The 15,035-nt window shown below is 54.2% G+C and overlaps 1 protein-coding gene across 3 annotated transcripts in view; it reads left to right on the forward strand.

Moving 5' to 3' along the window:
- MAN2A2 (mannosidase alpha class 2A member 2) overlaps positions 1–15,035 on the forward strand; it is a 28,456-nt gene that overhangs the window by 7,398 nt on the left and 6,023 nt on the right. For 2 of the 3 annotated variants that reach the window (XM_024766516.1, XM_024766518.1), the window contains exons 2-20: positions 217–419; positions 1,276–1,425; positions 1,997–2,254; positions 2,325–2,469; positions 4,383–4,554; positions 5,000–5,127; positions 5,344–5,517; positions 5,880–6,066; positions 8,531–8,708; positions 9,016–9,218; positions 9,425–9,607; positions 9,780–9,894; positions 10,125–10,192; positions 10,360–10,525; positions 11,041–11,277; positions 11,503–11,625; positions 11,922–12,036; positions 12,299–12,432; positions 12,615–12,756. In XM_024766516.1, coding sequence (XP_024622284.1) covers positions 1,294–1,425; positions 1,997–2,254; positions 2,325–2,469; positions 4,383–4,554; positions 5,000–5,127; positions 5,344–5,517; positions 5,880–6,066; positions 8,531–8,708; positions 9,016–9,218; positions 9,425–9,607; positions 9,780–9,894; positions 10,125–10,192; positions 10,360–10,525; positions 11,041–11,277; positions 11,503–11,625; positions 11,922–12,036; positions 12,299–12,432; positions 12,615–12,756 — 2,860 coding nt within the window. In that variant the 5' untranslated portion in view covers positions 217–419; positions 1,276–1,293. Of the gene's footprint in view, positions 73–216; positions 420–1,275; positions 1,426–1,996; positions 2,255–2,324; positions 2,470–4,382; positions 4,555–4,999; positions 5,128–5,343; positions 5,518–5,879; positions 6,067–8,530; positions 8,709–9,015; positions 9,219–9,424; positions 9,608–9,779; positions 9,895–10,124; positions 10,193–10,359; positions 10,526–11,040; positions 11,278–11,502; positions 11,626–11,921; positions 12,037–12,298; positions 12,433–12,614; positions 12,757–15,035 lie in introns of all 3 variants that reach the window. The other variant, XM_024766517.1, reaches the window with a different exon arrangement.

Genomic DNA, 15,035 nt, shown 5'->3' on the forward strand with positions numbered 1-15,035 from the left:
CCGAGGCCGGGCTTGAGCGGCAGGAGCGCGTGCGGCGCTTTGGAGTCGGAGGCGGCCCGAGCTCCCGCACGGGTCAGTTGCCGTTGCGGTCCCGGGGCCCGGCAGAGCCGGGGAGGGTCGAGGGCCGGGAGGGGGCTGGGCCGGCGAGCGGGCGAGTAGCCGAAGACCCGGCGGCAGGTGCCGGCCCCCCTCTGAGATCCAACTCTCTCTCCCCAGCTCCACCTACTTTGGCCTGGACTCAGCCTCCCAGGGCTAAAAATATTGCCCGGAGGCTCCTGAGCGGAATAAGATCGCGCTAAATAGGGCACAGCCCTGCAGAGGCGACAGAGCTCCTCAGCCCGAGGGCTGGAGGAAGACTCCTGAGCTGCCGCTCCCGCCGCCGCTCAGCCGGCAGCTAGCTGTCTCCCTCCGCCCAGCAGGCAAGTGCGGGCCGCGGGCGGTGGCGGAGGACCCTGATTCTCTGAAGTTGCCCCACAGCCGAACAGCTGTGCCTAGCTTTTCCCTACTCAGGTTATCTTTGACATCAATCACTGGTGGCTTCCAGGGGCCCCCCTAAATGCTCTGTAAGCAGAGGCTGAAAGTTACCCACTGCAGGAGTCAGAGCTAACAGGGAGAGGACTCTTTATGTTAGAAACATAAGCTGTGGCTTCTTTTTTTATTCATTCTGCATTTCTGAATAAGAGACCAGCTGTGCCAGTCACTGTTTCTGGTGAGTACCAGTCTGATGCAAGCGGGCAGGGAGAAAGGCTTTCTTGTTAGTCTCTTGGGGCTTTGTCTATATTCTTTAAATCAAAATAGATACCAGTATATTCCTCTGAAATTAGAGGCACATGGCCAGGGAGCTTGGACACCCACGTCCTTTAACTGGCTGTGTCTTTCTTGTAGGCAAGCTCTGTGGGCAGCTGGTTATAATCAGGAAGTTGTATGGCGAACTCAGGAGTCACAGCTGGGAAGTTTTGTTTTCCGGGCGTGTTTTTTAATAGCATCTGCCTGGGAGAGAGCATCATCTCCACCCTAGGGGCAAAGCTGCTGCGAGGACCAGGCAGGACCGGCCTCACATGTGCCTCTTACTAGTGCTTTCTGTGTCTCAGCCAAGAGAATACGATCCAGGTTGGGTCAGGATCCATAGCCAGTGTCGGGATTCGGTGCTTAGAAGCTTTCTTTTCTTTGGTGTTCTTCGGGAGCAGCCCTCAGGAACTCCTTGGGGCATTTGGTGGAAAGGCCACCAAAGGGATTTTTGCCTGCTGGAGCTACATGTGGTGTCCCTCCGGCCAGGTGTGTGTGGAGGCCATTATGAAGCTGAAAAAGCAGGTGACAGTGTGTGGGGCTGCCATCTTCTGTGTGGCTGTCTTCTCACTCTACCTCATGCTGGATCGAGTGCAGCATGATCCCACCCGACACCAGAACGGTGGGAACTTCCCCCGGGTGAGTCATGCCTGATTGCTGATCTCTTCATACACAAATCATCTGGGATCGGGTTATTGCCCCAGCTGGAGAGTCATGTCAGCCCAGGGCAAGAACATTCCTTCCCAATAGGCAGATTTTCTAGAAACTCAAAGCTGAAAGCACTGATGGCAAAAAGAAAGGAGGGAGGGAAAATGGCAATATGTACTGCTGCTCCGTCCTCCTGAATTATTGGCAGACATTGCTAATGGATTGCAGCATCCCTTCCCACTAAGCCCCAGTGCAGTCCTTGTCAGCACAATGCTCCTGAGAGGCAACGCCAATTGTTGAGAATAGGCATGGGAGGTGAAATCTTTGCCATCCATAAGCTAGAGAGTGAGGTTACTCCCAACCCAAGTGGACTGCAGTCTTCAGTAGTGATTCACACCTCTTCCCTTATCTGACCAGAGCAATCCAGCCCTGTAGGCTCATGGTCCTGCCTTTGACTGGGGAGGGAAGGATCATAGTCAGGCCTCAGGTGGTGGGCCCCATGCAGAGATCCTTCTTGTGACATAAGGAGCTGGGAGTGATTGCTTTTTGGTTTTTTTGGCAGAGTCAGATTTCTGTGCTCCAGAACCGCATTGAACAGCTGGAGCAGCTGTTGGAGGAGAATCATGAGATCATCAGCCACATCAAGGACTCTGTGCTGGAGCTGACGGCCAACGTGGAGGGCCCACCTGCCCTGCTGCCGTACTATATGTCCAATGGCTCCTGGGTGGTGCCACCAGAGCCCCGACCCAGCTTCTTCTCCATCTCCCCTCAAGACTGCCAATTTGCTTTGGGGGTCCGGGGCCAGAAACCAGAGCTGCAGGTAAGAGTCAGAGCTGGCAGGGACCCACAGTGGCATGGCTGGGGCACTGAGCTGCTCTCCTGCCTGGCAGATGCTGACTGTATCAGAGGAGTTACCATTTGACAACGTGGATGGCGGCGTGTGGAAGCAAGGCTTTGAGATCTCTTATAGCCCGCACGACTGGGACACTGAAGACCTGCAGGTGTTTGTGGTCCCTCACTCTCACAATGACCCAGGTGAGGGCCCAGCAGACCCTGGGAGCCAGGGTGTGGAGTGGGCTTTCTTTTTTACTTCTTTAAATTTTTGTTGGAGTATAGTTGATTTAAAATGTTGTATTAGTTTCTGCTGTACAGCAAAGTGAATCAGTTATACGTACACACATATACATTCTCTTTTAGATTCTTTTCCCATATAGGTGTTCTCAGAGTATTGAGTAGAGTTCCGTGTGCTGTACAGCACGTCCTTATTAGTTATCTGTTTTATATATAGTAGTGTGTATATGTCAGTCCCAATCTCCCAATTTATCCCTCCCCCCTCTCCCCCCGGTAACCATAAGTTTGTTTTCTATATCTGTGACTCTATTTCAGTTTTGTAAGTAAGTTCATTTATACCATTTTTTTAGATTCCACATGTAAGTGATATCATATGGTATTTGTCTTTCTCTGTCTGACTTACTTCACTCAGTATGACAATCTCTAGGTCCATCCAAGTTGCTGCAAATGGGATTTCTTTTTTTATGGCTGAGTAATATTCCTTTGTATATATGTACCACATCTTCTTTATCCACTCCTCTGCTGATGGACATTTAGGTTGCTTCCATGTCTTGGCTATTGTGAATAGTGCTGCAGTGAACATTGGGGTGCATGTATCTTTTTGAATTATGGTTTTCCCCGGATATATGCCTGGGAGTGGGATTGCTGGATCATATGGTAGTTCTATATTTAGTGTGGTTTTTTTTGCGGTACGTGGGCCTCTCACTGTTGTGGCCTCTCCCGTTGCGGGGCACAGGCTCCGGACGCGCAGGCTCAGCGGCCATGGCTCACGGGCCCAGCCGCTCCACGGCATGTGGGATCTCCCCGGACCGGGGCACGAACCTGCGTCCCCTGCATCGGCAGGCGGACTCCCAACTACTGCGCCACCAGGGAAGCCCTATATTTAGTTTTTTAAGGCACCTCCATACTGTTCTTCATAATGGTTGTACCAGTTTACATTCCCACTAACAGTGTAGGAGAGTTCCCTTTTTTCCACACCCTCTCCAGCATTTATTATTTGTAGATTTTTTGATGATGGCCATTCTTACTGGTGTGAGGTGTTACCTCATTGTAGTTTTGATTTGCGTTTCTCTACTAATTAACGATGTCGAGCATCTTTCATGTGCTTTTTGGCCATCTGTATGTCTTCTTTGGAGAAATGGCTATTTAGGTCTTCCGCCCATTTTTTCATTGGGTTCTTTTTTGATATTGAGCTCCATGAGCTGTTTGTATATTTTGGAGATTAATCCTTTGTCCGTTGCTTCATTTGCAAATATTTTCTCCCATTCTGAGGGTTGTCTTTTCGTCTTGTTTATGGTTTCCTTTGCTGTGCAAAAGCTTTTAAGTTTAATTAGGTCCCATTTGTTTATTTTTACTTTCATTACTCTAAGAGGTGGATCAAAAAAGATATTGTTGTGATTTATGTCAGAGTGTTCTGCCTATGTTTTACTCTGAGAGTTTTATAGTATCCAGCCTTACATTTAGGTCTTTAATCCATTTTGAGTTTATTTTTGTGTATGGTATTAAGAGTGTTTTAATTTCATTCTTTTACATGTAGTTGTCCAGTTTTCCCAGCACCACTTATTGAAGAGACTGTCTTTTCTCCATTGTATATTCTTGCTTTCTTTGTCGTAGATTAGTTGACCATAGGTACATGGGTTTATCTTCGGACTTTCTATCCTGTTTTATTGATCTATATTTCTGGTTTTGTGCCAGTGCCATACTGTTTTGATTACTGTAGCTTTGTAATATAGTCAGAAGTCAGGGAGCCTGATTCCTCCAGGTCTGTTTTTCTTAAGATTGCTTTGTCTGGGGTGGGCTTCCTGATGGCAAAGGTAAGGGAGGGACAGTTGAAGAAGATGGTGGCATCCTCAGGGGACCCTATGTTGGCTTCCCAGGCTGGCTCAAGACCTTTGACAAGTACTACACAGAGCAGACACAGCACATTCTCAACAACATGGTGTCCAAGCTGCAAGAGGACCCCCGGCGGCGCTTCATCTGGGCGGAAGTCTCCTTCTTCGCCAAGTGGTGGGACAACATCAATGCCCAAAAGAGAGCAGCAGTCCGAAGGCCAGTGCCAGTCAGGGAGGCAGGAGGGCTATCCTCTGGGCCCTAGGATGGGTGTGAAGTCCTCTCCTGGAGCTGCAGGTGCCAAGGTGTCAGGGAGAGGCAGGGGGAACCTTGGCAGAGATGAGGAGTGATGGTAGAGGGGCCAGGAATGAGAAGGCAAGAACTGATTTGAGGGTCACTAGTGTTAGGAGGAATCAAAGTAGTGTGAGCACAGGGAAGAGAAAGCATAGGGCCTGGCCCCTGGAAGCGCAGAGATCCAGGAATAAGCAGAGCCAGGACAGCATGGAGGTTGGCTGGAGAGAGAGGAGGGCGCATGTCTGTTGTCTTGGTCCTGGGTTTGGGTGAACTGGCTCAGTGAGGCCAGTACACACAGGTCCCGGCATCTGGTTGGCAGGACTGAGCAGAGGGTCTCTGCCCCAGGCTGAGTGTGAGTCCTTAACTCCAGGCTGGTGGGAAACGGGCAGCTGGAGATTGCAACAGGAGGCTGGGTAATGCCGGATGAGGCCAACTCCCACTACTTTGCATTGGTTGACCAGCTCATTGAGGGACACCAGTGGCTGGAGAAAAACCTCGGTGAGTCCGGGCTCAGCAGTGGGAGTCTGCCCCCATAGCTGGGCCCAGAGGACAGCAGGGGGCTCTAAGGCACAAGGATTGGCAGGGAGTGCTTCTTTTCTAGGCTAATTCCACCAGCGTGGGTGTGGTGTGATGGCAAGACGGGCTCTGGGGCCCCTGTGCCGGGAGACCAGGCCCTGAGGCATTCAGGCCTCTGGCTTCCATGCCCCTGCCCAGGTGCAACCCCGCGCTCAGGCTGGGCAGTGGACCCCTTTGGATACAGCCCCACCATGCCTTACCTGCTGCGCCGTGCCAACCTGACCAGCATGCTGATTCAGAGGGTACATTATGCTATCAAGAAGCACTTTGCTGCCACCCACAGCCTGGAGTTCATGTGGAGGCAGACCTGGGGTAAGGCCAGGTAGGGTGGAGGGGGGTCACAGCAGTGGTTCCCACTGGGAAAGGGCAGGGATATCAGAAATAAGACCCATCTGTCCTTTAGAGCAGACCAACAAACACTGGTGCAGACCGTCAGAAGCTCTCCCCTTCAGGTTAGGTGGGGATCACATTGATCTCTGGCCTCTGTGGAGCCTGCTGTCTGTCTCCTGGAGGAGCTATGGGCTCCAGAGCCCTCCCTGTGTCCTGACCATTGGCCTGCATGTCCTCTGCAGCCGAAAGTCTAGTTCACGCCTTTAGCTGGAGCAGATCCCCTCCCACCCCCGGCATCCCTGTGCCCAGCTCCAGGGGCTGACTGCTTGGTGTGTTTTCTATAGATTCGGACTCCAGCACAGACATCTTCTGCCACATGATGCCTTTCTACAGCTATGACGTCCCCCATACATGTGGCCCGGATCCCAAGATCTGCTGCCAGTTTGATTTCAAGCGCTTGCCTGGGGGGCGCATCAACTGCCCTTGGAAGGTGCCACCCCGGGCTATCACAGAGACAAATGTGGCCGAGAGGTACTTGCTCCCAGACCTGGACTAGGTGTGGTGGTGTCATTTTCACTCTGCAGAGGAGTCAGGAGACCTGGCTTCTGGTCTGGGCTCTGCTGCACGGGGGCTTCGGGTTCCACATTCATAAAATGGGGGTGGGCTCGGTTGGTGAGTTCAGGCCCACAGCCCTTGCAGTGACAGTTCCTTTACTGTGTTTTCCTGGAAAACTAGAGTGAGTGGCTCTAAGGAACCACCTTTTCCAGAATGTTTTTATTTTCCCAAATGAGTATGTTTTCCAGTGTCCTAACAAACTGTCGGAGCCAGTAGACTGACTGAGGCAAGTAATTCTCAGATTAGATCCAGTGCCTTACAACCTTCAGTCTGGTATGCCTGCATTAAGCTCGGGCCTCCTGCCTTGACTTGAAGTCACCCGGGATCCTCAGTGCTCTGTGCACCCAGAATCCCATTCAGATGCACATTCTGTCCCGCCCAACAGCCTCCAGCCTCTGAGAAAACAGACCTGTTCCCTTTGAGAGAATCCTTAGGGACCCCAAAAGATGTTGCTGAAATCAGCTCCCCTGGGAAAAGGTGGATTAAGAGAGAGCTAAACAATTGTTTAGCCAGAACTGGACTGGCCTTAAGAATATAACAAGTTGAACGGGTTTTCATGTTGCAATCCTCCGATTTCCATGATGTCCAAGAGGTGAAACATGTGACCAGAAGGGAAAGAAAGTGGTCTTTTGTTTCCAGAATCCAGAAATCTAAATGCTGATTCCAAGCAAGAATCTAGGGCTTTTAAGGCATGCTTTTTCTGAAAGCAGCAGCTGTGATCTACAGATGCCAGGCCAGGTTTACAGAGAGCAAGTCATGGGAGATAACCTCATTTTCTCCTTTAAATTTATTTTATTTATTTTATTTTTGGCTGTGTTGGGTCTTCCTTGCTGTGCGCGGGCTTTTCTCTGGTTGTGGTGAGCAGGGGCTACTCTTCGTTGCGATGCGCGGGCTTTTCGCTGCGGTGACTTCTCTTGTCACAGAGCACGGGCTCTAGGTGTGCAGGCTTCAGTAGTTGTGGCACGGGGGCTCAGTAGTTGTGGCTCACGGGCTCTAGAGCACAGGCTCAGTAGTTGTGGCGCACGGGCTTAGTTGCTCCGCAGCATGTGGGATCTTCCCGGACCAGGGATTGAACCCGTGTCCCCTGCATTGGCAGGTGGATTCTTAACCACTGCGCCACCAGGGAAGCTCTCGTTTTCTCCTTTAAAGGGCTTACAAGGATGATAAATTAGGGGAAGGTGGTATTTGAGGAGTCCTTCCTTGAGAGCAAAGTGGAACAGAACAAGCTGCACCAGCATGGCTAAGTACATTAGTGGCTGGTTGAACTGTAACACCCATAACATGCCAATTACCAGGCTGGTCTAAAAAGAGAAAGAGGCTTTAATGCCACAGGTCTCTGTTTTTCTGTTGATTACATTAATGACTTGGATGAAAAAGGAAATAATAAATGTTTATGTAGAACAGTGCCAGGCACTGTTCTAAGTGTTTAACAAATATTAATTCACTCAGTTCATTGTAATTCTCATAATACTATGACAGTAGGTACTGATGTTTTTCTCATTTTATAGAAACTGAGGCCCAGAGAGGTTAAGTAAGTTGTCCAAGGTCACACAGCTAGTGCATACAGAGCTAGTGTTGGTGTAGTCCGGTCCCCAAGTCCAGGCTCTTCAGTCTAGGGCTGTGCTGCATCACTAACTGGTGGCAAACAAAGCTGGAGTGTCAGAGTCAGGATCCCAAAAGATCTCAGTAGGTTGGGACGTGGGTTGAACCTAACCAGATAAGATTAGATAAATGTAAGGTTCTACCCTTAGCTTCAGCAGACAGAATAGGAAAGTTCAGGATGAGAAAATATCTTGCTGGGCCGCATGCACAGAAAACATGATCACTGATGTCAGCATGGTGGGGTGACAGTGGGGGCCGCCAGACATGCCTGTATAAGCACACACGACAGCTCTGGCCAGACTAGGGGGTGTGGCCTGCCTTCCCCCGAACTCCCATATTCAGCACTGGGCCCCGCACTCTGGGATCCTGGCAGACGGGCTACTCAAGAGAACTGCTGGTGACTGGATTCTCACCTGCTATGTAGGGACCAAATAGGGGGGCTGGGATTGCAGAGGCTGACGAGAAAGCACAGGGGAATGCTTACACATCTTGGATATGTCTGAGGGACCATGATGGGGAAGGAGGACTGGTTTGTTCTTTGTGGTATCCAAGGGCAGAACTGGGGCCAGGGAATTGAAGCCATGCATCAGGAAGAACTCTCTAGTTGTTTGGAGAACACTGGGCTCCCTGGGACTGGGTTTCACCCCATGAGGTATCTACCCCCAAGCCGAGTGACTCTGTGACGAGGATGTATCAGAGGGCTCCTCTCAGGCTGGCTCTGCTCAGGATCCTATAATGTGAGACTCCATGTGGGGCCCGTCCCCCTTCCCACCTGCAGGGCAGGCCTGCTCCTGGACCAGTACAGGAAGAAGTCCCGGCTCTTCCGAAGCAACGTCCTCCTGGTGCCGCTGGGCGATGACTTCCGATATGACAAGCCCCAGGAGTGGGATGCCCAGTTCTTCAACTACCAGCGGCTCTTCGACTTCCTTAACAGCAAGCCTGATCTCCACGTGCAGGTGTGAAGGGACACTCATCGGGGAGGGGGCCTCGGTGGTGCTGCAGCCCAGCCCTTCCTGTGAGGTTTCATGCTCCCCAATACTGCTCCAAAGCAGGGGTTCATTCCCAACTCTGGGCACGGTTTCCCTTTTATGTCACAGTTCTTTCCCAGGTTCCTCAGCTTCTCGAGGCCCAGAAGGTAGGACATGGTGACTACTCTCTGCATAGGCAAACATCCTTGCCCCTAGTCTCCACTGCAGCACTGGGGGGCTGCAATTCCCAGAAGACTCTGGAACTGATGGAAGCGGTTTTTGGTGGTCCCCACAGGCCCAGTTTGGCACCCTCTCCGACTATTTTGATGCTCTATATAAGAGGACAGGGGTGGAGCCAGGGGCCCAGCCTCCAGGGTTTCCTGTGCTGAGCGGGGATTTCTTCTCCTACGCGGACCGGGAGGACCATTACTGGACAGGCTATTACACTTCACGGCCTTTCTACAAGAGCTTGGACCGTGTCCTGGAAGCGCACCTGCGGTGAGACCTGCCCCCACTTCCAGGCTGGAGGGATAGAGTAAGCCTTTGAGGTTTAAGGAGGGGCTGGATTGGCTCAGAAGGGACTAGAAGGGCATGGAGACCAAGACAAGTGGAGAAAGGGTGAAAGGAAAAGGAATGGGTCTTGCAGAGTGAGGGTGGGCCCTAGGGAGCTGTATGGCAGGAGGCTGACTTCTCTCTCTGGGCAGGGGGGCAGAGATTCTGTACAGCCTGGCTGTGGCTCATGCCCGGCGCTCTGGAGTGGCCAGCCAGTACCCGCTCTCAAACTTTGCCCTTCTGACGGAAGCTCGGCGCACACTGGGACTCTTCCAGCACCACGACGCTATCACTGGCACTGCCAAGGAGGCAGTTGTTGTGGACTATGGGATCAGGTGGGAGCCCTCTCCTCTTCCCCATCAGCTCCACGCCTTGACCCGCTGTTCCAATAGGGAGGATGCACTGGGCAGTCAGTGGACAGGCCTGCCAAGGGCTCGCCCTGTTGGCAGGTGGACAGTATCTCGGTGGTCACCTCTCCCATGGTCCCTCTCCTGCCCGCCCTCCCAGGCTTCTGCGCTCCCTTGTCAACCTGAAGCAGGTCATCATTAACGCAGCTCACTATCTGGTGCTAGGGGACAAGAAAAGCTACCACTTTGACCCTGAGTCACCCTTCCTGCAAATGGTGAGCCCCGCTCCCGCACCTGCTCAGGGGGACCCTCTGGTGTGCAGCCCTGTGCCGAGAACTGTGGTGCGAGGGCATTGTCCTTTTCCTTCCCGGTCCTGGAGTGAAAGCTCTGTGCCTGGCGCAGCTGCTGGTCCCCATCTGGGACACGTTTGGGGGGTGGGGGGAGGCAAGACTCCGAGTAGGCCAAGCCCCGTGATAGTTCTTTCTTCCCACCCACTTCATTCCAGGATGACACCCGCTTAAATCACGATGCCCTACCAGAGCGCACAGTGATCCAGCTGGATTCCTCACCCAGGTGAGCCGGGCTGGGCCAGGCGCAGAGGCAAAGCCCCTTCCTGGCTCTGGGCACCCTCCCACCCCCACCCTGCCGAACCACTGAGGGATTCTTGGCCTGGCCACTGTTCCTGCTTCCACTGCCGCCAGAGCAGTGGCCTCCTGGATGAGCCTACTTTCTGCTCACAGGTACGTGGTGCTGTTCAACCCACTGGAGCAGGAACGGCTCAGCGTGGTGTCCCTTCTGGTCAGCTCACCCCGGGTGCGGGTCCTTACAGAGGAGGGTCAGCCCCTGGCTGTGCAGGTCAGCGCGCATTGGAGCTCTGCCACTGACATGGTCCCTGACGTCTACCAGGTGAGGCGGGGGCTTGGCAGGTGGGGCCCGGCCTTGGCCCTCTGTGCTGATCCTTGGCCTCTCTCCGGAGCCTCACACTGCCCATGGACACTGGCTTCCCACCCTCCTGCTTGCAGCCTTCTTACTCCCCAGGTTGGGGACCAGAGTCTTGGGGAGGGGGGTTGCCCAGAGGACAGTCACTCCTGGGCTTTGAGTCTGTCCTTGAAAGGAAGGGGAAGTTTGGTATAGTATGATAATAGTAAAAATGGCAGTTATGCTGCCCCGTCGTTTGTTCATTCAACAAATATTTATTGAAAGCTTAACGTGTGTTTACCATCTCATAGTTTTCCAGATATCATTTGAGACTCATGAAAGTCTGACGAGGGGCAAGTAACATCACCTGTGCTTTGGGCAGAGGGCACCGAGGCCCCAGTGGGTGCAGGGACTTGCTCAGGCTCTCAGGGCCAGAACCCCAGGCATCCAAGACTGACATCCATGCCGTGGCCCACGCTTCCTCACCCTTCCCGTGCCCGCAGGTGTCTGTGCCCGTCCGCCTCCCGGCGCTGGGCCTGGGCGTGCTGCAGCTGCAGCTGGGTCTGGACGGGCCCCGCACCCTGCCCTCCTCCGTGCGTGTCTACCTGCATGGGCGGCAGCTGTCCGTCAGCAGGCACGAGGTGTTCCCTCTACGCGTCATTGACTCTGGCACCAGCGACTTCGCCCTCAGCAACCGCTATATGCAGGTCTGGTTCTCAGGCCTCACTGGGCTCCTCAAGGTAAAGTGCCAGGGGCTGGGAGCCGGAGGAGGGCGCGCATGTCGGGGGGGTCGTGCAAGCTGCCTCCGGACCATGAGTGCGCTGCCACCTGACTCATGGTGGACCCGGGAGCGGGCCGTCTGGGCCCTGAGCTGACAGCACAGGGAAGCAGGGCTGGGCTCCCTCCCGGGGGCGGGCCTGACACGCGGGTGTGGGGCCAGGGGTCAGGGCTGTGTCTCTCGGCAGAGCATCCGAAGGGTGGACGAGGAGCAGGAGCAGCGGGTGGGCATGGAGTTCCTCATCTATGGCACCCGCTCGTCCAAAGACAAGAGTGGAGCCTACCTCTTCCTGCCTGATGGCGAGGCCAAGGTAACTAGAGGCACCTTGCAAACCCCAGCAGGCCCTGGAGGCCTCAGGAGCGGAGGGCAGGAAGAAGGGTACAGGCCTTCGTCCAGGGCGACCCTGCCTGCCAGGGTGCCTCGCCTGCACTGCCCCTGCGGGGAGTGGGAGACTGAGGAACGTTGCCTGGGAGCCTGGGCCCGGCTCGGCCAGGGGTCTCAGCCCAGAGCCTGCTGGAAACAAGTCCTCCTGCCTGACCGCGGGCCAGCATCTCCCTGCTTTGCTCTCTGTGCCGTGGGTTCAGCGGCCACCTGCTCTTTCCCCAGCCCTACATCCCCAAGGACCCTCCCGTGCTGCGCATCACGGAAGGCCCTTTCTTCTCAGAGGTGGTGGCCTACTATGAGCACGTTCACCAGGTAGTCCGGCTTTATAACCTGCCAGGTGAGCCCTGCAGACGAGGAAGGTAGGGAAGGAGGTGCGGGCTCCGTGGGCTGTGATGTGCTCGCTCTTCTGCCTGTTGTCTAGTCATGCATCTGTTCCCAACAGACGTATCATTTGAGATGGGTCTGATTCTTAACTCTCTTGGAGTAGAGCTTGGCCAGAAATGCTGGGAATTGCCTGGGGCTTGGGCACAGCCTCTCCCAGCCCAGTCTCCCAGGCTGTGGCTCACGCCGCTCAGCCTCTCCCTTTGTCCTGTGCCCAGGGGTGGAGGGGCTGTCTCTGGACGTGTCATCCCTGGTGGACATCCGGGACTGCGTCAACAAGGAGCTGGCCCTGCGCCTCCACACAGACATTGACAGCCAGGGCACCTTCTTCACGGACCTCAATGGCTTTCAGGTGATGCCTCAGGCCTGGGGCCCTAGAGACCCCATGGAACAGAACTTGGACTGTGTTTACTGCCTGCATCACAGGCCCTGGCAGGTGATCTGCTCTGACAGAGCAGGAGGAATAGGAGGCAAGACTGATCGGGGCCCAAATGGTGCGCGGATTCTCTTGATCTGCTGACCTTGCCCCCGCAGGTGCAGCCCCGGCGGTATCGGAAGAAGCTGCCCCTGCAGGCCAACTTCTACCCCATGCCGGTCATGGCCTGCCTCCAGGACGCACAGAGCCGCCTCACACTGCACGCTGCCCAGGCCCTGGGCGTCTCCAGCCTCCACGATGGTGAGGGGAGCAGGCGCTGTTCGGGGGGAGAGGGCAAGCTCGAGAAGCCCATCCCCGCCACCGAGGCCTATCCTCTCTGTGGGCCTCTTCGTCCTTCCTGTCCATCAGTCACACACCAGCGGGAGATGAAAGGAAGGCAGACACATGCTGTCACCCTCTCCCCTGGTGGAGGCAGCTGTGGAGGTGACTGGGGGTGGGTGGCCTGTTGGATCCCCTCAAGAAGCATCAGGGTATTGAACGGTGATTCTTAGCTGAGGTGAGCAGCCACCTTCTCCTGACAGGGATGGCAGTAGGGACAGTTGGAAAAGTGTAGTCAGTGTTAAATGAAATATTTAGCGAAGGAGAAAGATACATCCTGCCTTCCTACCAATGGTCATTAAAAGAGAGAATGACAAAAAAAAAAGAGAGAATGACATTCTTAAGAATCAAAACAAGGGCTTCCCTGGTGGTGCAGTGGTTAAGAATCCACCTGACAATGCAGGGGACACGGGTTCGAGCCCCAGTCTGGGAAGATCCCACATGCTGCGGAGCAGCTAAGCCCGTGTGCTACAACTGCTGAGCCTGTGCTCTAGAGCCCGTGAGCCACGGCTACTGAGCCTGTGCTCTAGAGCCCGTGAGCCAGAACTGCTGAAGCCCGTGTGCCACAGCTACTGAAGCCCGCGTGCCTGGAGCCCGTGCTCCCAACAAGAGAAGTCACCACAATGAGAAGCCCGCGCACCGCAACAAAGAGTAGCCCCCACTCGATGCAACTAGAGAAAACCCATGCGCAGCAACGAACACCCAACGCAGCCAAACATAAATAAATAAATTTAAAAAAAAAAAAGAATCAAAACGAGGACATGAGGAGACTGACCTGGAGCTGGTCACACTGGGCCAGCCCAGGTGGCTCCCATAGTCTCAGGGTAAAGTGAACAGTTTGCACTTAGTGGCCTCTGAGGCCTTCAGGTCATCTGTCCTTGGGGCAGAGCCTTTGTGCAGGACTGAGCCAAGAGTGCCCAGTCTAGGCTCTGCGGGGCCGGTGGCAAGCACAGTGGGGACCTGACTCCCTGCTGGAAGGCGTGAGGCTCTGCTGCCCCTTTGCCCAGTACCACTCTGGTTGTAAAACTCTTAACCCAGCCCAGCATCCTCCCTTGGTCTCTGCCCTTCTGGAAAACAGTGCGCTAACAGGCGATTGTTTTACATGCAAGGGGTCCATTTTAGGATTTCGTGTGCCTTTCTGTGGTTGCTCAGGGTAAAGACTGAGGAACTACGTAAGTCAGAATCTGGGCTGGGGTGATGGGAGTGCAGATAGAGCCGTCTGTACGGGCTCCTCTCAAGAGATTCTTGAAAAAAACATGCTGGGAAAAATCCTCATTCCAACATATGTCAGCTTTGAGTGAGCCCCTTCCCCAGGCATATTTTAATTTTATTTTATTTTTTAATTTGGCTGTGTTGGGTCTTCGTTGCTGCACGCGGGCTTTCTCTAGCTGCAGCTAGCAGGGGCTTCTCTTCGTTGCGGTGCACGGGCTTCTTATTGTGTGGCTTCTCTTGTTGCAGAGCACGGGCTCTAGGCACGCCAGTTTCAGTAGTTGTGGCACACGGGCTCAGTAGTTGTGGCACACGGGCTCAGTAGCTCCGCAGCCTGTGGGACCTTCCTGGACCAGGGCTCAAACCCATGTCCCCTGCATTGGCAGGCAGATTCTTAACCACTGTGCCATGAGGAATGTCCCCTCAGACATATTTTTAAAAGAAAGGAAAGGTTGGGGACTTCCCTGGAGGTACAGTGGTTAAGACTCTGTGCTTCCAATGCAGGGGGCCTGGGTTCAATTCCTGGTGGAGTAACTAAGATCCCACATGCTGTGTGTGGTGCAGCCAAAAAAAAAAGCAAAGGATCCTCTGCTATCTCTCGTCTGCAGGGCAACCCCAAATAACACCTAATCTGAGCCTTTGCCTGATATGCCATCTGGCTGTCCTCTTGCTCCCTCCTTTTGACAGACGCGGCAGGCAGACCTGGAGTCTGCCCCCACGTAGAACCAGGGCCGGAAGCGTGTGTTCCAGTCACAACAAAATCCGCCCCACCTGAGAAAACCTGCCCCGGGTCAGGGCCTCTGCAGCAGCTGCTGATGGCTGTTGTGTTTGCTGTTCACTTTGTTGTATGTGGCCAGCCTAGAGACGGTTCTCTGCCTGGGCACCCGGGCCAGCCCCCACTCCTGAGCCGCGGAGCACGGGCAGTGAACTGCCAGGGTCACAGTCCTTCACTCAGCCCCTTCCAGCTCTAGGTTCCACGGTGGCTTTGTGCC

This window comes from Neophocaena asiaeorientalis, unplaced genomic scaffold (assembly GCF_003031525.2).
Source record: "Neophocaena asiaeorientalis asiaeorientalis breed wild unplaced genomic scaffold, Neophocaena_asiaeorientalis_V1.1 scaffold346, whole genome shotgun sequence".
Classification (NCBI taxonomy): Eukaryota; Metazoa; Chordata; class Mammalia; order Artiodactyla; family Phocoenidae; genus Neophocaena; species Neophocaena asiaeorientalis.